At 41.6% G+C, this 25,762-nt stretch overlaps 4 protein-coding genes across 6 annotated transcripts; 1 reads left to right on the top strand and 3 right to left on the bottom strand.

The window, feature by feature from the left end:
• Positions 1–1,236: 1,236 nt before the first annotated feature.
• On the bottom strand, positions 1,237–4,385 carry LOC133973472 (transmembrane protein 82-like). 2 transcript variants are annotated; one of them, XM_062411371.1, is made up of 6 exons: positions 4,041–4,310; positions 3,844–3,916; positions 3,565–3,751; positions 2,800–3,217; positions 2,186–2,370; positions 1,237–2,041 (listed from the first exon to the last, which is right to left on the bottom strand). In XM_062411371.1, the coding sequence occupies exons 1-6, from the start codon at positions 4,123–4,125 to the stop codon at positions 1,946–1,948; spliced, it is 1,044 nt and encodes a 347-aa protein (XP_062267355.1). In that variant the 5' UTR covers positions 4,126–4,310; the 3' UTR covers positions 1,237–1,945. The 2 variants fall into 2 exon arrangements, with proteins under 2 accessions (XP_062267355.1, XP_062267363.1); XM_062411379.1 differs by lacking the exon at positions 4,041–4,310 and adding an exon at positions 4,317–4,385 and having other exon boundaries at positions 1,238–2,041.
• An 880-nt stretch (positions 4,386–5,265) lies between these two features.
• On the bottom strand, positions 5,266–12,425 carry slc25a34 (solute carrier family 25 member 34). The gene is made up of 6 exons (XM_062401801.1): positions 12,338–12,425; positions 11,151–11,897; positions 7,901–7,966; positions 6,928–7,080; positions 6,676–6,810; positions 5,266–6,551 (listed from the first exon to the last, which is right to left on the bottom strand). The coding sequence occupies exons 2-6, from the start codon at positions 11,649–11,651 to the stop codon at positions 6,369–6,371; spliced, it is 1,038 nt and encodes a 345-aa protein (XP_062257785.1). The 5' UTR covers positions 11,652–11,897; positions 12,338–12,425; the 3' UTR covers positions 5,266–6,368.
• Positions 12,426–13,845: 1,420 nt separating this feature from the next.
• On the bottom strand, positions 13,846–20,349 carry fbxo42 (F-box protein 42). 2 transcript variants are annotated; one of them, XM_062401769.1, is made up of 10 exons: positions 20,209–20,349; positions 18,990–19,272; positions 18,307–18,423; positions 17,404–17,538; positions 16,956–17,109; positions 16,758–16,868; positions 16,097–16,196; positions 15,841–15,897; positions 15,623–15,739; positions 13,846–15,515 (listed from the first exon to the last, which is right to left on the bottom strand). In XM_062401769.1, the coding sequence occupies exons 2-10, from the start codon at positions 19,264–19,266 to the stop codon at positions 14,433–14,435; spliced, it is 2,151 nt and encodes a 716-aa protein (XP_062257753.1). In that variant the 5' UTR covers positions 19,267–19,272; positions 20,209–20,349; the 3' UTR covers positions 13,846–14,432. The 2 variants fall into 2 exon arrangements, with proteins under 2 accessions (XP_062257753.1, XP_062257761.1); XM_062401777.1 differs by having other exon boundaries at positions 16,097–16,193.
• Positions 20,350–21,184: 835 nt separating this feature from the next.
• Positions 21,185–25,401, top strand: LOC133966744 (SUZ domain-containing protein 1-like). Its single transcript, XM_062401788.1, has 4 exons — positions 21,185–21,490; positions 22,431–22,480; positions 22,592–22,855; positions 22,941–25,401. Exons 1-4 carry the CDS (start codon positions 21,440–21,442, stop codon positions 23,050–23,052), a joined length of 477 nt encoding a protein of 158 aa, XP_062257772.1. The 5' UTR covers positions 21,185–21,439; the 3' UTR covers positions 23,053–25,401.
• The last annotated feature ends 361 nt before the right edge of the window (positions 25,402–25,762 follow it).

The raw sequence follows: 25,762 nt of genomic DNA, 5'->3' as shown, positions 1-25,762 counted from the left end.
CCTACAGCATCATCAAGTTTCTCAAAAGGCTTTCACCCTTAAATGACACGCAGAGACAAACAGAGCCACCTCCCATTTCTTTATCTTTGTGCATGCCAGCAGGATGTGACTGTACCTGCCTTTTCTACCTCGAGTGGCCCTCTTTCTCTCTCCCATGTGCAGCTCTGCCTTATTGTTCTGAAAGCTTTATTTTCCCTACCTCCCTCATTGAGTCTGCCTCCTTTTTTCTTCTCCCTCTTTCTCTTTCCTCCCTTCCCCCCACTACATTATATCAGTCCAGCCTTGACTTACTATCAGCGTGTCATGGCATTGCCTCCATTGGCTCCTGACTGGCGTGCAGAGCCCCGCACACTGTCTGATTCTATGTGTTGGACTCCATCAGACTCTCCTGATCAGGCTTTTTATTGTTCTGCTCTACAGGAGGAGCAGCATTACAGGGCAATGAATCACGGCATTGTGCAAGAGGAGATGTTGGTATATTAGGAGAGGTGGGGGGGAACAGTGAGTGATGTCTGTGAGAGCCATGAAAAAGCTGCTTTGTTGTTTTTGCCGCTCTCCACCAGAATGAGTCTGAGCGGTATCAGGCCTGCTGATCAGCTAATATTGTGTTCGGTTTCCGGAGCTGAACCTTGCGAGGTCTACTGTCTTTCCGAGAGTCCATAGTGAGGATGATGTGAGCTGAAACTAAAGTTTCCTGATCGAGGTGGAGGAATGTGTGAGAGGGGGTTAACAGGAGACGGAGATGAGGAGAGTGATGGGGGTCTCTGTTGTTCCAGCTCTGTGGAAAGGAATGCTGCAGTGATGTCACGGCTGCAGGAGGGAGCATGCCTGCTGATGACACAATCCCCAGACCTCCACGCTCCGCCCATCTCATAGCCACAATCCTCATTAAACCCTCTGAACCTCTTCACTGCCTCCAACAGCACGACTTTCCATTTGACTCACCACCATCACATTATGTCTCTACTTCAGTGTCAGTGGATTTGCAGACAGAGACTTGCATGAATGGAGGGAAATGAACGGAAAGCAACAGGAAGAAACACAGGATAAAGAAAAAAAAACAATGACGACTGAATGTTCACAATTACACTTGATGCTTTTTTTCTAAATGTAAACATATGCAGCTCTGGTAACAACTCTACTGAATAGAAATACTTCTGGTGAAAATGTATTTTTCAAGCTGCTTATGGTAAAAGTTAGACTAGGACTTCATTAATTACGCTATAAAGGAATCTGAGAGAAACCTCAACAGAGGTCAAAATTATTTTCCTTTTAGTCCCAAGGCAGGGTAAAGCTCAGAAAATGTGGACCCTTCATTTCCCAAGATTCAACTGGCTAATGTTTTCATTAAACTCCCCTGACACCAACATTTCCACCCACACATCCAGCTTAAAATGCAGACTCTCCAGAGTCACAGAAGATATAATATATGTTTTTTAATGGTAGTAATAGTAAATTGTTTTTACAGTATGATCTGATATCATTTGTAAAATTGATGGAGTCCACCTTTACTTAGTGACATCTCAGTGACCTTTCAATCACACAAGCTACCTCATTATCCTCTGCTAAAACATTTTAAACAGCATTTTATAAAATAGCTTTTATAAGACATTTGTTTCATTATTTGATTGTATTGTTGTTGTTTTTTACTACACAGCTTTTAAACAGACATTTTTGTTCTATTGCTTCATTTTATCCACTGTTTCATACCTGACTTTGAATTAATGTTTTCTATTTCCCAATTGCCCATAAGGGCAGTTATCAATTAAGTATTTCTGATTGATTTAAATCTTCTGATAACACTATTGGTTATGATACAATAACCAAAACAGCAGCAGTGATTTGGAGTACATTTTAAGAGAGGTAACAGTAATAATTGCATTAAGTAAAGTACAATGTCAATGTATTATTTGAGGTAGTGATGAGGTAGATCTCAGGGACGCCATCAGCTGTCGTCTGAGGATGGTTTTCTTTTGACTTCAAGGGTTTTGTGAACAGTTTTGTGCTCTTGTTTTCTCAGGCTCGTTTCTTCTTCTTCTTCCTACAAACGGAGCATGACAAATAAACATTTCTCATTTTCACATTTCTCAAGAATACTGACACCAAACAGTTATATTCTGAACATAGAGCAATGGGAAACATGCAACATATAGTCTTTGACTGGTAAGGATTTATTTATGCAGACCCTTGACGTGGCCTGCAGTAGGTCCTGAGATGGCAGCAGACAGGCTGCTTCTCCCAGGAAAGAGATGAGGATATGCAGGACGTCAGACCAGTCGCCCACTGTCAGCATGAGCACCAGTAAAGCTCCCAGTCGCAGCACGGCCGTGTGCCAGAGAGCCACTGCTCCCGTCTGCCGATTCTGATCAGCTGCATAAAATGAAAACAAAAAGAAGCTACACAATGATGCTACGAGGTCTTGTCCTTGAGTCTTTTCTGAGATATGGATGGTTTTGGTTTTATATGTATTCGGTTTATTTATTTGGTATATTTAAGGTCTCTTATACTCTAATATGGGCTAGTTTGTGTATTCGTGTTAGTTGTCCTTATGTTATATGCCACAGTGCAAAAATAGCAAAACATGAAGGCATTTAATTGTTTTCTATCGTTGTGGATTTGGCTGCAGCGTTGTTTACTCCTGAAACTTCTAAAGTGTTTTTTGGACTCATACACTTCACCCACCATATTGGTGAGTAGATTTTCATTTTTAGGTGAACTATCCCTTTTAGTTTGACTAATCTAAGATTTTTACTATCTCCTTAATAACCATTTCATTACCCACAGTCCCCTGACCATCACCTTGAATGTAGATAACCAACATGGTATAGCAGAGTGTCAGTGGAGTCCAAAACTTCAGAGCATCCGTCTGGGACAGGAAGTGGTCATATACTGTGGCGAAGGAAGCCACAGTTGCAAAAGCAAAAGCCAAGACAACCGCTCTCTGCAGTGAGGTCAGTATGGTGTGTCCTGAGGTCAGGAGGGTGATGCATATCCCACAGTAAGGCTCTCTGCTATGCAGCGGGTAGTGTCTGGCCACATGGCTCCACAGACTGAGGCTGCCACTTGCCAGTGCCCAGCTGATCGCAGCTGCCAGGAACAAGTTGAGGGAGCTGTGTGGAGCCCCCTGATGGAGGAAGACCAGAGCACAGCTGAAGCAGCAACCAAGGGAAAACTGGCACTGGAGCAGGAGGAGGTGCAGGCCTCGGCCATGGGCATCCTGAGAAAAGACATATTGAAGAATGGATGAAAATGAGTCAGATCAGTGTTAGAAGGATTCATATGTTGAACACAAGAACCAACAACTGAGAGGGTCTCCTGAATTAAATGTAAACAAGACATAATCAGTGTTTTCAGGGGCTCTGTACATTGATCTCTTATTTAGACCATAAGATTAGCTCTTTTGCAAATTTTCAGTTAATGCTTTCTTTCTACTTATATATATATATATATATATATATAGGTTTTTATTCCCTATGCACCACCCACAACAAGTCAATTTTCTGTATTTGATAATATACTTGGCCAATAAATAATTCTGATTATGATTCTGTTTGAGGAACTCACCAGTCCTGCTGATGCCCAAGAGGAAACTGCTCTGAGAGAAAACTCCAGCACGATGAGAGAGGAGACCCTGGAGCCCACCAGAGACAGGACGAGCGTCAGGGACCAGAACTGGAGCGCTGTTCTCCAGTTCCCTCTCAGAGGATTGACGGGTGAGGATGACCTCTGCTTACTTTCGGTTTCAGAATCACTGTGTCAGGAGAAACAGAGAATATTAACTCAGAAACCAGCTCTTAAAGGTTGACTACATTTTCCACTTTCTTTTCTCCACAATAAACTCACCTGCATGTTTGAAGGAAATAGTAAACTCTCATCAGACTGCCCAGCACTGATATTGCACATGCACCCACAAGACCTTTGACAACAACAAAAACAAAACATCTGAAATTGACAATTTCTTAACTTTGCAGGTTTGAGGACTTTGAGGAAAACAAATAAGAAACTATATTACCACAAGGAAGATTTACATATAAACTCACCTTGAAGAAAACAGTCAATTGGGGGGTTTGAATCAAAAAGTATCCATTCAGAAGTCCCCATGATCCAGAAGAAGGGGAGAAACATGATTCTTTCACACCAAACACACTATGATGTCTCTCACATGCTACTACAATCTGTTCAGCAAAGACCAACAAGTCTGTTTGTTCTAAATTCCTGTCAGTCAAAGCTTTGGTAAAGTGTGTGATTGGCTCCACACTTAAGCTCCAAAGGTCAACTTTGATTTGACTGTGTTTATCTTATCTCGGGAAACTCACCTGATCACTGATTCAAGTGAAAAGTTTATCTTGTGTTGAACTCTTCTGAGTTTCTATGGCTGGGCCATTACCACCTGGTACCTGATTGACTCATGAGCAGGGGGTGTGGTCAGTACAGCTGTAGCCAACCATCATCAAGAATACGCCCCCCTTCTCACTCAGAAGGCAGGTTCTGGTCCAGGCCCTGGTCATCTCAAGTCTTGGCTATTGTAACTCCCTCCTGGCTGGTCTACCTGCTAGACTGGTTTTTAACCTAAAATCATTCACACTACTCCGTTCCTCCCCTCCCTTCACTGGTTACCAGTGGCTGCCCGCATCTGTTTGAAAAGATAAGTACTTGCGTACCATGCTGTGAACGGATCAGGTCCAGTCTACATCCAGGACATGGTCAAACGTTACACCCCAGCCCGTTCATTCCGCTCTGCTTCTGCCAATCGGCTGGTTGCTCCCTCACTGCGAGCTAAACACTCAAAATCACGACTGTTTGCTGTCCTGGCTCCTAAATGGTGGAATGAGCTCCCCATCGACACCCGGACATCAGAAAGTCTACACATCTTCCACCACAAACTAAAAACAGACCTCTTCCGACTTTACCTTGAAAACAATTTTGAAGCTAACAATTTTGTAGCACTTAAATGGCAGTTACTTATGGCACTTTGTAGTTTTGCTTTATTTTTGAAGAAATTGTACTTTCTTAATTCTTGGGTTTTTACCCTCCGGGTTGAATGCACTTTGGATAAAAGCGTCAGTTAAATGTAATGGAATGGAATCTCGTCATTCCCTGATGAATAGGACTGAAAGTCCTCCAAGCAGATGATTAGGTTTACAGACCAATCAGAAACCTTTTCAGAAAAAATCTGTGTTTACAATGTCACGTAAGATATCATGTATCACAAATAGAAGCAGCATTTGTGCCTAAGCGGACACAAAAACACATTTATACAAGATATTTCATACAAGAAAATGTTTTTATTATTATTATTAATCTCATTTTTATAAACAGCTGTTCAAAGGATTCAAGTTCCCTTGTTTTAAATAAAAACCTCAAAAATCAAATGGCATTCTTGGTGACAGTAGATAAAAGATATTTCCATCACGTTTTTTTCTATACAACAAAGGCAACAAGAGGTATGTATTAAACCACAACACGTTACAGCAGCCACACTGGATTATAAACATGGAATAGACACTTTTCAATAATCCAGATTTGTTCTTGTGCTTCGTTGAATTGCTCGAGACATAAACAGGAGGCCTTTCTCTCATTCCAGTGTGATCCACAGAGAAATCGCTTTTTGCATTTGAGGTATTTTAAGGCAAAAACCTGATAGTTTGTCGACAGCTTCATACATATATATATTGGAGAATTTTGACAGTAATTCTGTCGGAGTCTGTGCAACATGTGTCCATTTTCTGTATTTGTATGTCAATCACACATCCTTACATCCTGGGAGAGAAATGCTCTGTGAGAGGAATCATTTGACATTTTGGGAAATGTCAAATGAAATGTGCTTATTCCCGTTCTGACGGAGAACATTGATAGAGCACCTGTGTCTCCATCCAACCATTACCTATTATCTGTCCCTCTTATCCTTTGAGGTTCACGATGGGAGCTGGAGTCAATCTCAGCTGACATTGGGCGGGAGGCGATGGACACTGGAGAGGTTGCCAGTATCGCAGTGCCAACTTATGGAGAGGAACAATCGTTCATGCTCACCTTCACACCACGGTTAATTATTCTAACCACAATCTGAACTGTCTTTGAACTGTGACAGGAAACGGGAGCACCTGGAGAAAACTGATGCAGTCTCGGCGAGAACACGCAACACAGAAAGAACTGGGAACCTTCTTGCTGTGAGGCGACAGTCACCCTGCACGGTTCATATAAGAGTACAGCACAAAGACTGGAAACAAAGCGACTTATCTACCCTGGCTATGACTGCTGTAAAGACATGGCAGGGGTAGCACTAATCGTAGAAATGTCATTTGTCTTTTATTCACTGATGGACCACTCCGACTGCTCTTACTGAGTCCAGCCGTGGCATTTGGGGAGTTTTAGCTCCTCCTCTGGCTCTGGTCCTCTCCATGATGCCTCATCAGGTCCCAGAACATCATGCTGAGCACTGTGTGTGGGGCCAAACGCAGGAAGACTGGGCCCATGCCCTTGTACAACCCCAGCAGACCTTCAGCTTGGCACACCTTCAGCATACAGTCTGAAAACCCGTGGTACAGACGTCCCTGAGAGGCACAGAAGGAAAACAACAAGCTTTGGTCCTACAGTGCATGTTTACATATTAAACTTAATCCCATTAAACCAAGTTGGAGCACAAAGCACAAATTCGATGAGATCATTTAAACTCACCCGCCGAAACTCATCCACGGGCTGGTTGTAGAGCCTCGTGCTAATGACGTCAAATGGCGTCATGCTGACGGCCACGGCCACGCCGCTGATCATGGCAGCGATCAACGTCGTGAGCCACCTGTTTGGACTCAGCCACTGGAAAGAAACAAAGAACCTGAGGTGTAACTGGAATTTGACTTTTGGCTGAGAGCGTGACGGAAATTGTTGCAGAGTACATGTGCGGTACAAATGTCAGCGGCTCATCGCATCTACCTGGGAATGTGACACCCAGTCCTTGGCCGAGGTGAAGGTTGCCAGCTGAGCAGCTGATCCCACCATGACTCGCGGCACGGCCCCGTTCACACCCCTCCAGAGACCAATCAAACCTTCCCTTCTATAGATGGAGACAAAGGCATCAGACACTCCCTGAAATGACAAAACAAAATGTGAAAAATGAATTGGAAGCAGCAGATATTAGTGTCTAATAACAGAGTGCGTGTTTTACTATTGTGTGATGGAAAGACATGGGTTACAAATATACTATTTTTAATCCTTTCGTGAACAACCTACAACAATCGAGTCATGTGAAGAAGTCTCACTAGAGCCCAACCGATTTTTAGGTTGAACAGTAATATCATCCAATATGAGCTGTTCACAGACATTTATGTTCGCTGGTATGCACTGATGACATTTATTTTACAGAATAAACGATGAAGAAAGATGTGCATTTATGTTTAAGTTTTACATAAAGGAATCTTCATTCAAGTTCTATATTTTTGGTCATATTTGTGTTATCTGAAATCGAATGAAATCTTAGGAAGAATTGCCTTCTTTTTTTTTTTAAATCATGTCGGAAAGTTATTACTCACTAATATTGGTATCAGAATCTGCCCCCATGTTTAATGTTTTGTGAATAAAAGTGTATCACATGCAAATTATAGACACTAAAACTGATGCACTTTTAAGAATGTGTACAAAAAACTAAAAATACTCATGAGAAGTTGTGGAAAAACAGAAATGTATATGATGACTGTATAAAAGATGATGCAACATCATTGATTAAACACCCAAACCTGGACCAACTGCAACAATAAAATACCACAGTTACTTTAGCTGCAATGAAGGATACTATCAAAATAAAATACTGAAATGGTTCACTATGTATTTCTTGAAAGCTTGCAACTGAAGCATCTGAACACATAGTATGAAATGACTCCAGATGACAACTTGTATTCATGTGTCTTACCAGATGGTTATGCTGGTGGCCGACTGCTATGGCTTGCACAGTTTGAGCTTGGAGATGAGTCTTCACCTGTGAAAAGAATACAACACACAATGTTTAAGGGGTTTTCAGGTTTATACATCACACTGTAATGTAATGACTTCCCTCTGAATCAACATTATCCCGGCTAGTTACCAGTTTCTAGCCCTATTTGTTGCTGTACAGCAGCTGAAAATAATACTACTCCCCCACAAAAGCAAATTGAAATCCACTAGATCCAGTTTTTTGTTTTGTTTATTTAGCAAGGTCCATCATTTATTCCCTGGGAAATTGGTGAAAATGTCATCTAGCTTGAGATCCAGATCTGCACCAAAAGTGAATGGGATCTTTCCCAGCCCATGTCCCTTCCTTCATCACGTTTCATGGAATTCCATTCAGTAGTTTTTTGGTAATAGTGCTGACAAACAAGCAGAGGTGAAAACATAACTTCCGGTAATAAAACCAAACTTGTCATTAAGTCAAGAAACTTTGACGGGAACTCGACAAAGAAATTCCTGCACCAAACCAGATTTACCTGACACAATAATAACACGCACCAAAGCAAGCCTCTCCGCTCAACCTCCCACAAAGTGTCAATTACATAACTCCCTGCCAACCGCTCACAGGAAGGAGCCATAAGATACTGTACATGTATATTCTTGGCAGCAGGCGGAGGGTTGGAGCCACGTGCAGGGTATATTTAGTGACCTAGATATAGAGCAGCATGTCATCCCATAGTATTGTCTTTCCATGAGGGAATAAAAGGTCAGATGCTTCAGCTGAGGCAGAAAAACATCAACACGACTCGTATCATATTGAAAGAGGACGTGCAGAGGAGGACGTTCATTAAAACGTGCCATAAATCAAGACATGGTGACATTTGATATTTGTGTTAGATAAACAAACATCATGAGGGCTTCAAACTGTGGCTAGCTTAATAGATGACCATTACATCATCCTCCATATTGAAGAGCAAAGCGGAGTGGGGCTTGGTTTGGTGCAGGGAGACAGACTCAAGATTATAGCGAATCAAAAATGTCTTTAATTGAGAGCTTATCTATGACTAACCCTAAGCTCATATCATCTATTTGCTACAACAGCTCTCGCCCTGGTTAAAAAATACATCCAAGACATTTGAGACCCCTCTGAAACTGAGCCGTGTTCTTTCATGTTTCCAGTTTGTTCTGACGTACAATACTGCTGATTTACAAAAGGTTTCAAGGTTGAGTTTTCTAGATCCTTACCACCAACAAGTAGGTTATGTTTTCACGGCCGAATGTTTTTAACAGGATTACGCAAACTTCTAATGCTGAACTGATTTTAGTGAAACTTGATGGAAGGATGTTGTATAAATTGTTTTCCCCCTTTCTTTCCTTCTGACATTTATTTTTTATTTTTATTTTCCCAAGAAATAACGTAGAGATCTTTGTGAAGGAAATCAGGCATGTATGGGGTGCTGACATCTATCAACAGGTGAAATTTGGAGCAGGTCCAACAAATGATCTGGATTTTGTGAATCTAAATAAGAAAAATCTAGAGGGGGTTTGGTATAGCTTTTCTTGTTGTAAAGATCGAGATCAACTTGATTCCAATACACAGTACGAAACTCCATCGGAACTCAGCCAGGAAACAGGCTCCTGGGAAACAAAAGCAGGGCATTTCATTGTGAAACGACCATCCACTTTGATTTGTTTAAAGACCAGTGAGGCCCCCATCACTTTCACTGCAAATGTGTTGTGAGAGAATTGCTTCAGGGCCGGAGGAATGATTACAGTAAACAAAACCCTGGATGTGGATAGTACAGAGTTAGAAAATGGTGACCTTGTCTTGTAATACGGAGATGTCATACTGTGGCTTATAAAATATATCTTATGGTGTAAATTAACTAAATTTACAGAATTTGTTGTGTCCTGTCAATACTTTTCACTTGTTGGATTATTAGCGACAGACAGAACATTGATTTGATATATGTTTTTTTATTTGTTTTACTATAGATTCAATCTCAAGGGAGGTTTATTTAAAGGTTTGTTTGGATGGGGCAGATGAAAACTAACTGTTTATGAGAAAATGCACAAAAATAACACCTGAGAACATCATGGTCTTTGTGCAAGTTTTTGTCTTAGAGTCTAATTTTGATCTGCAGTCCCCGCAGTTGTTTGGTTGTTAAGTAACGTATAAGTGTGTGTTAGGTTGAGGGTGACAAGTGTAACCTAATCAGACAGGCTAAATATTTAATTGTAGACAAGTTGTAACTTCCAATTGGGTTTAGTGTTAAAGTCTATGCTCGCAAACGTAAACAGATACACTACCAACACATCAACATACTGGCCGACACAAACAATGTTTGAGGGACACACAAACAGTAACAGGTACACTTTTTTATCCTGAATATAACGTCATGGAGCAATGATCTCAAAGAGATTAGGTTAATATTGCACAAGCCAAAAATAAGACACAAACTTTACTCAACAGTTTTCTCTTTTGCAGATGCTATAGTTTCACCTCCTCGACAGGGGTGGATCCAGAGGTGAGAGGTGGGGTCATGGGGGCACTGGCCCCAGCTGAAATCTGATTGGCCCCTGAAGGCCAGGCTCTGTCCTGCATGTAGTCTTTAAACCACTTGTCATTTACTAACGATTCTAGTAATAAAAAGTCTTAACCCTATTTGTTAAGACTTAGATTTCCCTAACTTGTTGGAAGTACATTATGTTCTTGAACAAGGAAACATTTTCTAAATATATTCCATGTGTGGCTTTGCTCAAAGCTATGGAGCTAATTGTAAACAAGGAATGACTGTAATGTGCTCCTTACTAAATCAGAAAGTGTGCACAGCCTTTGGACATGTAATGGGCCTCTCTGTGTAAATTATGGCCCCTTTAAAGCCCCAGATTTAGAAAAATATTAGAACCACCTCTGCTCCTCAGGGATCACTATAAATTTAATACTGAAAGGGTGAAAGTCACCTCACAAACATGCAGCCTGTGATGAGGGGTTGAAATTACAGATTGCTTTGTTTTATGGGCTTACAAGCTAAAAAACATTGTGAACCATGAAATGGATATTTCACCTGATACTTAACCTCTAAATACAGATCAGTTTACATGTCAATGTCTATGGAGTCTCTTTGTTTGTTAAAATAGCATCAGTGATAAGTTTTCACCATAAACTTTCCTTTGGGAACATTAAAATAACTTCTTTGGAGGATGAACTCAAAGAGACACTTCAGTAAACTTACCAGATAGGCGGGAGAGGCAATGAAGGCACCCAGGGCCCCAGCCCCTGCCCCTGAGAGCAGGCTGCCCCCGTGGAGTGAGGTTATACCCAAAGCTTCACAGTAGGAATAGGAGCCCAGCCGTACACCATTCATCACACCCTGGTAGATCAGGCCAACCGAGAGCCCCTTCTGCAGGCCTCGGAGCCCGTCTGTGCGGCCCACCACCCACAGGGCCTGGAGGGCTCCCCTGTAGTGCCTCTGGTAGGATCCACGAGCACACAGCTCTCCCTGGAGCTGCAGACGAGTCTTAACAACCTCCAGGGGATTGGTGAACACACACGCTGCGCAGCAGGCCAGAGCACCCAGGGCGAAGTCAAGAGGAGGCCAAACAGCTGGAGGGGGCGGCGAGGGGCCAAAGACTCCAAGCGGGACAGCAGACACTGTGGATGCCATCCCGGGGGGAGCCTGAGCACCAAACACAGACTCTGTGGATGAAGAGTCCAGCAGCTGAGAACTGGTCATCTCTGAGAAATGACACTTTGTCCTTACTGTGTCACCTCCTTCTTGTTTGAGATAGCAGGGAACAGGGAGAGTGTGTTGTACTTAGAACAGAACAGTGACGTCAAAAACAAACGCTATCAGCCTTTGTGATCACTCATTGAATGATTGTGCTGCTCGGTATCACATGACACCCAGCCACTCTGGTGTCCTTCTGCAGTGACTTTCATTAGCTCCCTTGACTGGCAGGCTGTTTAATAGAGGCACCATCTGCAACAGAATCAAAAAGTGGTGTTTATGTTGTGATTTATAAAAGGTTCAGATGCGTTTAGGCTACAAGGGCAGAGAGTGGTTGTGCATCATGAGGAAGACTGATGTTCTCCTGGAAATATTTAGGTTTAGCTCATGGTTGACATATTTTGAAACCAGTCTGTCAGTTTAACTTAACTTAACTACAAGCAAAGATGTGGAAACCAGATAGCAACCAGTTAAATGTAATATTAAAGAATGCATCATAGAAAGCAGACAGTTAATTCTCTTGCAGACACAAACACAGGCTCTCCCAAAAGGCCTACACTTAAAACTCATTCAAACCAACTACACACACCTAACTACTACCACACTCAAGCAGCACACTCCTCTCACTTGTCTCATGAAAACTTAGCCAAACAAAGGTCTCTTGCATTTGGTGACTTCATTGGGAAACTCACAGTGTGCAGTGGTCCTGTGCAGCAGCTCCATTCTTCCCCCTCTCTCCCCCTATCATTGTAAACATGTGTCCTGTCCTCAGCACATTCATTGTCACAGGCTCCTCCCACTGCCTCGCTGTCAGAGCCAATACCTCGTCAGTGCAGTCTGCCACCTCACCACCTCCCTGATTCTGCTCAAATCAGACTGCTGAGCTCCGAGCTGCCCCTGCTCTGCTCCTATAGCAGCTCTCTGGGTAAAAGGTTGTTGGTTCGCGGAGGGGGATGGACAGTCTGAGTGAGAGGAGACTGAGGATTAAAAAAAAGTGACTGTGGGTGTTGAAACAAGGTAAATTTGCAAAAGATCGTGTGGATAGTCTAGGTACCTAAATTTTGATTTAGCACCTAATAATAAAAATAAAAATAATATATACAATAATTATTATTATTATATAAACATTTGCTCTTAAAAGATATATATGATAACAATAATAATACACTTTATTTATATTGCGCCTTTCAAAACACAGTATGAAATATAATATAGTATATCATAAAAGATATATACCAAAGTATATGAAAGAATTTCATATATAATAAAAGGTACTTACAAATGAATGCAAATTATATATTATATGATATATACACTTCTGACACTTGTGTGTGTTGTTATTTAGAGCTACAACTACTTGAGTGACATTTTTAATGAAGGACATTTACCACTGTGGTATTTTCTACTTTTTATCTGAATAGTTTTTTCACCACTGACTTTAAACCGGAAACAATTATTCAAAATAAGTGAGGGCAAGCAATTGGTGAGGGCAAGCAATTGGAAACAAAAACCTATTTGAAGGTCAAACCGCAAAAGATACAGAAATGAAAATTGTTCAAGATGAGAAGAGTAAAACCTCATTAAACATTATCAAACTGTCACATTAGGTAAGATCAGAATTCAGAGAAAGCACACCTTTTAAATTTAGTCTTTAGGGGAGATTTAAGAGGATAAGGATTAATTGTAATAAAACTAGGTATACATTTATATAAGGTATTTTATACTAGGAGCAGATGCTACTTGCAGTTGAGATGACTCATCACTGAATGACCCCTTTCCTTGTTGTGCTGATATAAGAGCAGCCACTAGAGGCCGCTCTTCGTCAGCCCCTGATAAACTACGTGTACAGACTTCATCAGTGCTGCTGAGAAAGTTAATTCTCCACAATATAAATTGTTACTTTAGTTTATTTCTTTATATATTTGGGAAGATTTAAGATCAAATTTGAGTCAAGCTTTAAAAAACATGCCTATGTTATAAATCTATTAAATGTAATCTCAAATTAATACTTCTTGTTTATAAAAGAACATTTTTTATCATGGCTTTTCTTTGTCTCCACAACTTCTTGTCCATCTTTGGCTTACAATTTCAGTTTGAAAGATACTGATATCAACCTCCTGAAGAACAGGTAAAATCAGTGACCGCTCTAAAACAGCTACTTATGATAGACCACAAACAAACACTGTAGCAATATGAAGACTGACAGATTAAACACGGAGGCCTTTATTGTTCAACTATCTTTTTAGTACAGTGCCATATCTCTCACACAAAGATCCCGTCAATTAGTCAAGAACTTTTAACCACTATTGTGCACGTACGCACACACAGGCACACAATCACACGCACACGGTTTTCAATGTAAACATAGCAGGCTTAAAGAGTGTTACAAAAAACAAGGTAGTCGTCCACCGTTTCTGTCAGTTCTTCCAGAGCTCCTCTCTTTTAAGAGTTCAGAGAAGGGTGACAGAAAAAAAAAAAACGGAAATTTTGTTTGGTTGATCACTGGGACAACAAAAAATGTCCTGGCACTCACAAATACACACTCGCTGTCAAACAAGCACACACACACAGTCAGGACTCTCATTTAACCGTATGCTTTATCAAAGTGTAGTTAAAGTGTTTTATTTTGAATGCTTGCAGTAGGCAGAAGGGTCATGAACTTCTGAAGTGGAACATCTAACAATGTTCTTTTCCAATAATCCTCTCTATAGGAAAAAGGCTGTGTGTCTTCGTTCCGTGTGGTCACAGGTGGAAGCGTACGTCTTCCCAGTCCCGTCTGGAGCTGCATTACCTTTTAGCACGTACAAAGTACAAGGCATTGGTTTTAGGGTAGTACTTCACATTCTGTTTCTTGTCCATGAGGCCCCCAAAAATGATGAGCTCTCCCCTGCCCTGCACCACTGTGTGGAGGCTGGTCTCTGGTGGCCCTGTGACTGCTGCGGGAGTCCCGTTCCCATAAACTCTCCAAGACACCACCCTGGCAGATTTGGCCCGGGATACATCAAGAACATACATCTGCATAGGCTTGCAGTTGAGAGACTGGTACAAAGGTTTTCCTACGTTCAGGCTCTGAGGAGGGTGATGACCAAGACGCCGTGCAATAGGTGGGATAGCATGTCCATCAGCTCCAGCAGCCTGTGGGGGGCTGGATGAGGATGAGGGAGGAGTTCCAGGAGGACCTGCTCCTCCAGCTCCTCCACCACTTCCTGCTCCGGTAGAGGCTCCCTGTGCCTGAAGGGAAGACGACGATGATGATGACGATGAAGATGATGAAGATGGTAAAGATGAGGAAGATTTGTTTTTTACTGCCTCCAGACTTCGTCGTAAGGCAGCCGGGGACACTGCTCCGGGGGGAGTGCGTGGGCAGCCTGCAGGAGGTGTATGCAGTCCGTTAGTGCTGGGCACCTCAGGGTGGTGGGAGGCAGAAGGGGGAGACTCCCAATCATAGTCCGTGGAGGCAGGCAGGTGAGGGCGAGAGGGAGGAGATGCAACCTGGGCAGGGCTGGTCCCGGGTGAAGGTGATGATCCGTTTAATAATGCAGGAAGTGGAGGAAGAGGAGGACTGTCTGGACCTTGCAAAGGAGACGGCTGCTGAGACGAGGATGGGCTCCCGTCTCTGGCATATCCTCTTGCTGAGGGGCGAGGTCTCAGCGTTCCCCAGCGACCATTTACACACGGAGCCTCTTCGACAGCTCCCAGGACAGCACCGGCAGCCCCACTCCGAACAGGAGACTGAGAGCGCAGGGAAGGCGGTTCGGGGCCTAGAGAGGCAGGTGAGGCACTTATGGGGGAGGGCCGAGAGTTGAGACTTGGGCTGAGCGGTGCACGGCCAGATGGCGCCTGTGAGAAAACGACCACACACTGGCCCACCTTGAAGAAGATGAGAAAGATAATAAAAAAAGATTAGACACATTGATTGATTTTCGGTTTGAACGCGCACACACACACACACACTGACTGCTAAGACAGACACTTACTCTACAAGCTGGGTGACACCAAAGTTCTGGTGCTCCATGGTCCTCATTTTCAACCTGCAGCTGCTGCCACCTCCACGGTGGTGTGTCCATGTGAAGCAGCCAGGCATCTTTAAGAAGCTTTAACACAGATAAAAGGTTTTGGTTAAAACTGTAGTCACGTTAAAAGGAGGTTTAGACATTTTGTTCTAATATGAGAATTAAATATAAAAGAAACCTACTGCATTAGGACCACCACATCCTCCCAAGATGAGCAACGTCTGATCATCGATGACAATCTGATAGGAAAAATTAAAAAAGTAGAATTACATTTTATATTAATAAGATGGGTGGGGTTTTCAATCCAAACTTCACCTACCTATAATTGCATGGAGATGGAAAACAGTCTTAAAGTGGTAAAAACCAACAACTTGTCAGACCAAGAAAACAAGATCACAATGGATTTTTAATAGCTTGAATTGTTGAATGAATCCTTACTTGGGATTGGCCTCCTCGTGGGTGTGGTAATGGGCCAGATATGGTTGGCTTGGACCATGACCACTGCTCCAGATCCAGAATCCAGACTTCATTACTCCTGCTCAGAATCAACGAAGGACAGAACGACATTGTGAGATGTGACAGCTTAAGTTTTCATTTACTAGCAAAGCCGAGTTAAAGTCTAACAATTAAAGCTGAAATGTGTAAATGTTTGACAATAAAACCAAAGTGAGTGTGAAACACTAACTTGGTTGGAACCTTTATTGTGTTGATCAGATTTGACAAAACCAGGTATTTATAAAGCCCATTATGAGGCTGTCTGGACAAGTAGTGTTAACAGCTCTTTGTACTTGAGCTCCACTTATGAAACACAACCTTCTTTTTGGGATTTAAGTCTACTTTGAGTGTAACATCAGCAATTGTTCTGGGGGCACAGTAGATGTCACTGAGGTGATGTAACTTTATAACCTCAGTAAAGAATATAATCACCTGACAAATTGTTTACTGTCTTGAATAAGGAGGGTCAGGAAACTTTGTAAATGTGACACTAGATGCCCCATCATCTCTTCTGCAGATTGAACTTGCAGGAAGTTACAGATTCCAGCTTTAATTTATGCATCTCAGTTTTGAATAATTTTTTAAATAAGGATTAAATGTATACATTTGACGAGCTCCTAATGATCCCCCAAACACCACCATGGTGTTTCCAATTACTGAGGAAGAGTGGCCAGCCATGGGTGGAGGTCCATGTGTAGTTACGATGCAGTTCCACCTGATCAACAAAGGAAATAATGAATCAAACAGCGACAGAAAACCCATGATGAAAAGTTCTACTTTCCAGTAATGATATCCAACTCACCAATTCTTTGAAGGGGAGTAGCTGTGGATTTCATCAAAAAACCTTTCTGGCTGGTGCAATGGATATGGGCTTGGGCGAGTCCACCCCCCAAAGAGCACTAATAGATCTTTGTGCATCACAAGAGTCGCCCCAGCTTTAGGAGACGGATAAGAGCCTGTAAAAGAAAGAGATGGGAGTACATTTTTTAATCCAATAAGTGAAACTGCTCTACTAGCAGATTCATAAAAAGAACCAAAGCTCCGAAGTTTAAAGAATTTAACTGCAACAGCAAAATATTTCAGTACTATATTTCAGTATTGCCAACTCAGCTGCTGCCGTTCGTTATCTGAACACTGTATTCACACATGAGGTTCACCCTCCCACAGCTGCTCTTACATAAGCCCCATCTTACTTTAGAGCTGTAATTTCTTTTACCAATCAGTCTTTACTGCTTGTGACGGACTCATACCTGAGGCTAAAGGACGGATCCACTCCTTGCTGTTTAGGTCAAGTCTCCATAGATCATTGAAGGCAGCATTGCAGCTACTTTGAGTGCAACCCCCAAACACATACATAGACTGGTTTGAGTCATAATAACATGCACCTGCAAAACACAAAAATCAGCCACAAGATTAACAGCAAACTTATGCAAACACTGACCACCTTGACAGATAAACATTTACTTCTGTTTATTTATGCAATCTAGTTTGTTTGTGTGAAACCAAGGAAAAAAGTTACCTGCATTTTCAATATAAAAATTGTATTGGAAGACATTTCTAGATTGGTTGTTTACAGTACATTTGCAAAGAAAGATTTTGTTTTTCTTACTAAATCTTGATCAGATTACCTTTAGATCATCTGACACTACATTAGTATTACAACACACCAGTAGACATACACTGACATAAAGGAGAACTTGGGTTCCTAGGTGAGTAAATTTAGCTATAGCCTTTGACAATTGGTAGTTCAATGTTAATCTTTTAAACCTGGAAAATTAATAAATAACATAACTTCTTGTTGTACAGGAAGGAGATAGATTTCAAACTGTAAAAACTGTTTAACTAGTCCTCACACGGTTGCATTTGCTTAAAATGTTGTAAAAACATGACTGGGTGTTGCAACCAAAATGCCAACACTTAGAGTTCACCCGATGACAAAATGGCTAGTCTGAAGTTCCTCTTCCTATTTTATCCGCTGATCCCTGTCCTCTAAACCAAACCTACAGTTACAATGACATAAAAACATTTAAAGACACTAGATACAAAACCTGAAGGGCTGTATATCTCAGTAATTTCATGGTTCATGGGTATGTCAGTGATATTATTCACCGTATGAAAAAAGTACAACAATTGGTAAAGCAGAATGTACTGACTGTGTGAGAAGCGCTGTGTGATAGGGGTTCCTGGATATGGGTATGTACGACTTTCCCACTGGATATTTCCCTCCTGGACAGCTCTCAAGAAACCATGATAGCACTGATAAGCAACACCTAGTTCAGAGAAAATACAAATAAGTAACACAAAAAGTTACATTTCTCCATTTTACGAATATTCGACCTGCAGTATAAGCAGATTTGAATGAGTCATTCTTTCTTAAATGTCACTTCTCAGGTGTTTCAAGAGCCACTGTGTATCATTTAGTGGCATCAAGCAGTTAGGTTAGTAGAATGCAATAAACTGCATACCCCTCTCCTCACTCAGGTAGTTTGGGGTTCAGATAAGGTAAAAACTCAGAGTCAGTGTTATGTTTGTCCATTGTGGGATACTGTAGGAACATGGCAGTGCAACATGACACACAAAATAAGTACCTGCTCTCAATATAGATAGGCAGGGCTCATCCTAAGCTAGCAGTAACCAATTAATTCTTTATTCTCAGGTAACACATTATCAAAAGTTATATTTCAGTACTGCCAATTGAACTCTGCACGCTGGTCCCTTAAAGTAATGTTTCACTTCTTTGCTGATGTTGTAATGCCCCCTCACACCCACAGCGAAGCTAACCATTCCACCGGCCCTCTCAGGTTCACACAGGATTATGCAGATGCAAGAGGCATACCTTTAATGAGGCGATACCACTGCTTGCATACAAGCGCAGCTGTCTTGTGTTCTTGGTAGGGTGAGAGGAAGGACAGAATATATTCAAGAACTTCCTCTGGCAACTCCGACATCGTTCTCTCCCCTCCTTTGGCACCACTATCCACGGTCCCTTCTTGTCGCCAGGAGGACCCCATCTTGGCCTCTGCCTCCTCAGTTAACCCAGCAGGGCCTGCACCGTCGTCCTCTGTATCCATGGCAACAAAGCATCCATCCTCATTGTCAGGGGAGCGGGACATTATCGTCTGTTGAGACATGCAGAGACATTGTAAGCGACCAATGAACAAATTATCCTGGTGCTCAGGAGCAAGTTTACTATCGGCCGAGTTTGGCTACACAGACGTGACTTTTACAATGACTTAATTATTCTATTTGTGGTAGTAGACTCCCCACATTCAAACCATGTTCATTTTTGGACTTCTGCAAATCCGATTCATTGAGGATGAATCCTATAACAACACTGGACGATATTTGATCCCACCCTGGAAACCCAATGACACTGCAGAGCTGTGACCGACATAGCATGTATGTGCTCAGCAGACTTGATTGTTCGGGCCATTGTTTAGAACGGGTGGTGCCCTTTCTTTAGGCAGAACAGCTGGCCCCTACACACCGCGCGTCCCCTTTACAGCGTAGGCTACAACCAACTAGCGGTCGTTAGCCGCCATACAATAAATAAACGGTTGTGCTGCTAATGTTAATTATCACCAAGAGATAACTACATTGGAGATATACATCACGTATATAACACATCATACATATAAACGAAGACTGGCTTGTGCTTTTCAACTGAGTAACCGACCTGTACATGTTGCTGAATTCAACGTTTGGTCCTTGGAATATAGGAGCTAGCACTGGCTAACGAGGCTAGCTGCCTTAACATGAGCACCCAAGCTAGCGTAAGCCAACATCAGTTCCTCTGTTGATGACGGTAAAAGGACACATTATACACGTCTTGTTTCTAATAAGTCTGCCAGACACATTTTGGACTTCCCTACCTCTTAATGGTCTCGATGACACGGCATCCTTTTTAAGCTAACAAGCTAGCTGCTATGTTCAGTCCCCGGAGCACCACTGATAATCTTTGCTAGCGGTGGCTCCTCCAATGCCACACACACACACTCACCCACTTTCCCTGGACTCCCACCCTGAAACTGGAAAAAAACAAATGAACCCAGTACCTAGTGGGTTTAGAGGTATGGTTCAGTGGGCGCTGCGTGTGTCTCTTCTCCTTCCCGGTATCAGCTTTGGAGGTTCCTCTGCAGCCTCCAAACAGTCGCCATCTTCCGCTGAGTGAACAGCATCTTCCGCAGCACAGCGACTCTCAGGCAGCCGCGGACGGTCCGTGGCACCAGGGTGGGTCCAGTGGCTCCTCAGACGCGTCACCCGTGGAAGAGCTCACGCTTTAAAACCAATTTTAAACCTTTAACATGTCAGAGGTGGCCGAAGTCTTCAGATCATTAAATGAGCACGTTGAGCTACAATATGATGCCCCCTGCCTGTGACGGTGACACTTTAACTTCCCTTGGCAAATAACTGTACTTCGCACAATCCAGTCTCAAGTGTTTACTTACAACGTATTGCACAATCCCTCCCCTGGTGCTTCTAGTGTTTTTTTTCTATTTCATTTTGTTTCCCATTTCTTTCATAGGTATACTTGCACAAATACATAACAACAAAATCCCTTGTTTGTGTAAATCTGCATGGCAAAAAAAACCGATTCTGTTATACGAAGATACTCAAAAAGACACTTTAGAAAGAGTGTGTCAGTAATCGTTTATAGTAGTAAACTTTATAGTTATACTTACTAAGAGATACTGCACACTCTGTGTTCTGAAAACTAATAAGACTGTTCTGGTGAAATCATAGACTGTATATAAAGTGAAATTCTGGTTTTATATCTCAGTTAGGTATTGCATGTTACTTCTTTTTTTATCAATGCCTATTCTGAGTCTTGCTGCAGTATTATATCAGATTTACCCATTGTGGCACTAATAAGGAATTATCTTATCTTATTTTATCTTATCGTGTTTCCAGATTAAATAAGTTTATATAAAGTCACATACATGATCTCGCACATAGATCACAGTACTCTGTGTTGTAGTACATGTGGACGTCACACCGGTTGAATCAGCGGGGCGGGGGGCGTGAAGCCAAATTTAAAGTGGCAGGCGCCCGGAGGAGGAGGTGTCCTCGCTGGAGTGCTAAGCTAACAAGCTAGCAAGCTAGCAAGCTAACACGCGGCCTGGGAACCGTCTGGGAATCTCCTTCGTCAGCCCTCTCCTGACCACTGAAGCCCGCTGAGTCGAGCTCCCGCGGTCTGGTGCAGACGCCGCTCGCCTTCCCTGGTCCTCGGCTCGGATGGGAACTAGTTTTGAAGAGGTTACCAGCCAGCGGTCCGGTTAAAAAAAAATGGAGGATGATGAGGTTGCGGATAGCTGGGAAGAGGCAGCGGATAGCGGGGTGAGAAACACGTACACATGTCGTCCTACACAAACCAGGTTGAAATTTGAATTCACTTCAACAGACCCTTAGAAAAGGATCTAAGATACGCTGGATCGTTTTTGTGATCAGTTTCCCTGTCAAAGAAAAATGCCTCTTTTCCCCGGATGCGGTCTGCAGGCCTCACTGTCCCATAACGTCGTGGGGCTTAGCCTGCGTTCATGACATTTTATATTCTCAATAAAGGTATAGGCATTTATAATCTGTAGGAAAAACCCGAGTGGTGATCACAAAGAAAGCTCCTTTTTTTGTTTTAACACAGTATACTTTTCACCCACAGTGGACGTAATGTTTACACCCGCCCAATGCGGAAATGATAGGCTGCAGTCTGGTGAAACATTACAACATCATTGAGTTGAAGTAGATCAGGTTTAGAATAAGAAATCTGAGAAATCTAGCTGGGTTTTCTTACATATGTTTGTTAATGAAAGTGGGAATGGACCTAAAAAATGTGGTTCGGCTCTAAAGTACAACTAATAGGGGGACCAGGATGATAAATATAAAATTTGTATTGTTAAAAACAGCTAATTAACTATCATTCAAATAAGATTAGTATACTTATATAATATATTAATATCTTTATGTTCAAAGCACTTCTCAAACATGGTTACTAAGTATTTCACAAGTAAAAATACAAGATTCTATAAAAGTGATAAAAACTCAGTAGACTTACTAAAAGTGCAAAAACGTTTTAAAGTGTGACAGGAATTTAACCAGTCCCTCGGATCCTTCACCATGGTAAGGAATTAATGGGCTATAATGATTGAGCTAGGTCAGAAGTGTGTTTTCTCAGACTTATGGATCTCGTAAACATGTTGGCTACACAGAGCAATGAGACTCAGGAAATATACTTGTTGGGCAGTAATGTATTTATTTGTTTATTTTTTTACTCTTTCCTCAGGAAATAGAGAGAAGGTTTGAAGCTAAGCTGAAAATAAACCAGGAAGCAAAGTAAGTAGACAGAAAATGTGCCTGAAATCTTTAAATATGATGTGAATATATACATACAATGTTTTCTCTAATATTTGTATTCCTCTGACACCTTTTTTTTCACCTGTGCAGGAAGTCCAGCTTGGGCTCAGGTGTTTCACTTGTGCGAACCGCGATGGTAATTCAAGATGACTCTCAGCCGGCAGCACCCCCACCGCAAATCCGGATTTTAAAGCGTCCCACAAATAACGGTAACGCTGCCGCGTCCTCATCCCGTCCCTCTCAGCAGATGAAGTCTTTGGCCCAGAGGGAGGCAGAATATGCAGAAGCCAGGAAAAGGATTTTGGGTAGTGCTTCTTCAGAAGAAACGTCTCAGGACACTCCATGCCACGACAGGTAGGAAAACCATCATTTGTCAAAGTTCGGAAGAAAAGACATAGATTAATATTAATTTACTCTAAATGTCTCCTCATTTGATTAGGCCAGCTCGTATGAGTGCGCAGCAACCATCACAACCAGTTCATCCACACAATCACGTGATCCGCCAGCCCACTGGCCCAGATGGCACCTCAGGCTTTCGACTCTGCAGATAAACTGAAGCTACCTGCTGCAAGGAAACGTCTGTTTCCCTGAGAGGCTATGAAGGGGAAGAGTTTAAAGGGATTGCGTGTGGTATGAAGAGCAGAGAGGTGGAACAACATAAAATTTGACAGATGTTAGAATTCTGAAGACGTAGCATGGATTGTGACGAACTTCTCCACCCTCTCTCTACTCTGCTTCCGGGCATGGTCTTTGCCTTTCACCTTGTCTTTTCCCTCTGTGGAACAATGCAAGGGGCTGGCATATATCAGCCAAAGATCTGAAACCTCTGTTCCACACTGAACAAGTTTTTTGCCTCACATCCCTACACACTGTGATACTTTGATGTACCATGAGGTGCCCTATGATTTTAGGGCCGGTCGGCCGGCAGAGTGCCAAGGCTTAAGGCGTCTGTCTCTTCAGGGATAATAAAGAGAGCTAGTGAATCTATGGGAATTCCCTGGAGACATGAAAACGAGCGAGCTGGCCGTGTCACAGGTGGATTGTGGATCATGGCTGGGTGTCCAATGGGAAGCTGGCTTGAGCTTTGTTGGGTTCAGTGAAAAAGTGCAGAGAGTTTACTGCGTGATCAGCCCCTTGAGCACGACTTGACAGAAATTCTTAACGATTCTGCTTCTTGCGTAAAAGGGCTCTGCGCTCAAAAGTGTGTTTTCAATACTGTAGCGGCCCAGACCAGCACTTTCCACAATCCACAGGCCTGTCTTTGGCACTGGTAGCTATTAAAGAAATGCCTAATGGACTCATAGCCTGTGGCCAACGGTTATAGATGGGAAGGACAGAGTGTCACTAAATCTAAGCTTATTCAAGCAATAATAATACTGAAATTATTCCCTGGATTATTACTTTTTGTTTGTTTTTACATATTGACGAATTACCTGTGCTGTGTTTTTTTTTTTTAATCAGTTTACATGGTTTTATTAGTTAGTTTTTTTCCCCTTTCTGAATAATCATATGTTTAATTCAGGAGATCAATAGTGTGTACCATATAGATAATGTAGCTTGTAGGAAACTTCACTGGTGGTATCATGATTAAAGTCGTCAAATTGGAAAAAGTCAGGCCTATCCCTGTATTGAAAATCTTAAGTGGTCCTGCATCAATGTCTCTGTTTGTGTTGCCTCACTGATTCAAATTGGCAAAGTCTTTTTTGGACTTTTTCTACAGACTCAAAGTTAACTCTTAAAACCAACTGCAATTCATCTGTTAAGCAAAGAAGAATTAAGGCTGATTTCTCTGAGGTGGCAGTTTTTTTGACAAATTGTGTGCTTGGCTGGTAGTTGTTGAGAAATAACACTTAAATAATCAACAAGGAGGAAGATGACAAATTCCAGTAATCTTTCTTCGATGAGGGTCAAAGAAATGTGATTTAAATTATGAAAATTATACAAACATACATCTTTTAATCTGTCTCTTCCAGAATGAATCCAGATTCAACTGCCTGGTTTTACTGAATATTTTTCTGTGACTTGTGCTTTTTGTACACACCAGGGTTTTACAACATTGTCTGCATGTCTGCAACATTTCGAAAAGAAAAGTTGGCAAACCATGAATTTAATAATGCAATCAAATACCGAAAAGTCACCAGTTATTAAGATGTACACTGTAGATGAACCTGCAGTTCATTTTACAACCTTTTAATACTTTGCCTTAAATAACAGTTACCCTGGATATACTTTCAATTGTTGGTGCTAATTAATTTTTCTTTTTGTGCATACATAAGTTCATTATTCTTTGAAAAAATCCAATGTATTTGAGGCACAGTTTAAAGCTGCACCAAACTATAGTTATAGACGGATACAAAACCACTCTCACTGGCTGTGCAGTAAAGCTTCTCTAAGTGAAAGACTCCATGCAACATTTTCACCATCATTTGTCCAAATAATGCCTGGTGAATTGATTGTTGAACATCTTGCTTTTGTGAGCAAATGTACTGTAGATCAAATAAGAAAGTAAAAGCAGAGCTGAATTTGATGCTGTTTGAAAAACCACGTGCAGTTGTCTGTTGCAGTTCTACAATCTCAGTATTTTTGTTATACGTTATAACATCCCTTGTCAAGATGAATGGAAGGCAAGATTGTAACATCACTGATGTCTATGGATGCCCATAATAACTTCTCCCAGAGATCAGGTTCAATTGCTGAAAAACTTGAATTTGTAATAATTTCAAATTGAGAATTTAGAAGAATTGTCATTCTGTACCTGTGATATTTCCCCATGATGCTTTGCTTCAGCCATTCGGCCACCTGTTGGGTTTGTGGCTGATTTGTTTTCATTAGAATTCTCAAATTTTAAAAACACAAATGAAATTTGAATACCCTTTAATACACATACTTCAAAAAGAGAACTTGGTGTTTGTTTGATGTTTCATTAGACCGGTTATTTAGTAGAATGTAATATGAATTCAAACCACATGTTATTTCTGAATTATTTATTTTGACACATAGGAATAAACTAATCGTGGCAAATATAAATACATGGATTAAAGGATGGTTATTCTCACAATGACAGATGATTACGTATGAGTCATTCAGGTGAATTGTAAACTATAACATTTGCAACACGTTTTTTTTTTTTGGTTACTCGTGTTCAGTAATCCAAAATTGATTGTGTCTTCAGTGCCTTTTAGAAAAAAGCACAAATCAAGAATAAGCCACACAAAATTACGTTAATTTACAACTTTTAAATATTCAGATAAAACAACTGGA

This window comes from Platichthys flesus, chromosome 2 (genome assembly GCF_949316205.1).
Source record: "Platichthys flesus chromosome 2, fPlaFle2.1, whole genome shotgun sequence".
Lineage (NCBI taxonomy): Eukaryota > Metazoa > Chordata > Actinopteri > Pleuronectiformes > Pleuronectidae > Platichthys > Platichthys flesus.
This window is presented reverse-complemented; position numbering and strand designations above follow the sequence as displayed.

What these genes read in the sequence shown, in the direction of transcription:
- LOC133973472 (XM_062411371.1), bottom strand. Translation starts at nt 4,125, where the DNA reads ATGTTTCTCCCCTTCTTCTGGATCATGGGGACTTCTGAATGGATACTT. An exon ending in AATTGACTGTTTTCTTCAAG is followed by an intron (nt 3,917 to 4,040) that starts GTGAGTTTATAT and finishes TTGTTGTCAAAG; the next exon opens with GTCTTGTGGGTGCATGTGCA. An exon ending in GTTGGTTATCTACATTCAAG is followed by an intron (nt 2,371 to 2,799) that starts GTGATGGTCAGG and finishes CATTTTATGCAG; the next exon opens with CTGATCAGAATCGGCAGACG.
- slc25a34 (XM_062401801.1), bottom strand. Translation starts at nt 11,651, where the DNA reads ATGACCAGTTCTCAGCTGCTGGACTCTTCATCCACAGAGTCTGTGTTT. An exon ending in TTGCCTCTCCCGCCTATCTG is followed by an intron (nt 7,967 to 11,150) that starts GTAAGTTTACTG and finishes TTCTTTTCACAG; the next exon opens with GTGAAGACTCATCTCCAAGC. An exon ending in GCCACCAGCATAACCATCTG is followed by an intron (nt 7,081 to 7,900) that starts GTAAGACACATG and finishes TTGTCATTTCAG; the next exon opens with GGAGTGTCTGATGCCTTTGT.
- fbxo42 (XM_062401769.1), bottom strand. Translation starts at nt 19,266, where the DNA reads ATGTCCCGCTCCCCTGACAATGAGGATGGATGCTTTGTTGCCATGGAT. An exon ending in GTGGTATCGCCTCATTAAAG is followed by an intron (nt 18,424 to 18,989) that starts GTATGCCTCTTG and finishes TCTCTGAACTAG; the next exon opens with GTGTTGCTTATCAGTGCTAT. An exon ending in CACGAGGAGGCCAATCCCAA is followed by an intron (nt 15,898 to 16,096) that starts GTAAGGATTCAT and finishes TTTTCCTATCAG; the next exon opens with ATTGTCATCGATGATCAGAC.
- LOC133966744 (XM_062401788.1), top strand. Translation starts at nt 21,440, where the DNA reads ATGGAGGATGATGAGGTTGCGGATAGCTGGGAAGAGGCAGCGGATAGC. An exon ending in AAGAGGCAGCGGATAGCGGG is followed by an intron (nt 21,491 to 22,430) that starts GTGAGAAACACG and finishes CTCTTTCCTCAG; the next exon opens with GAAATAGAGAGAAGGTTTGA. An exon ending in AAAATAAACCAGGAAGCAAA is followed by an intron (nt 22,481 to 22,591) that starts GTAAGTAGACAG and finishes TCACCTGTGCAG; the next exon opens with GAAGTCCAGCTTGGGCTCAG.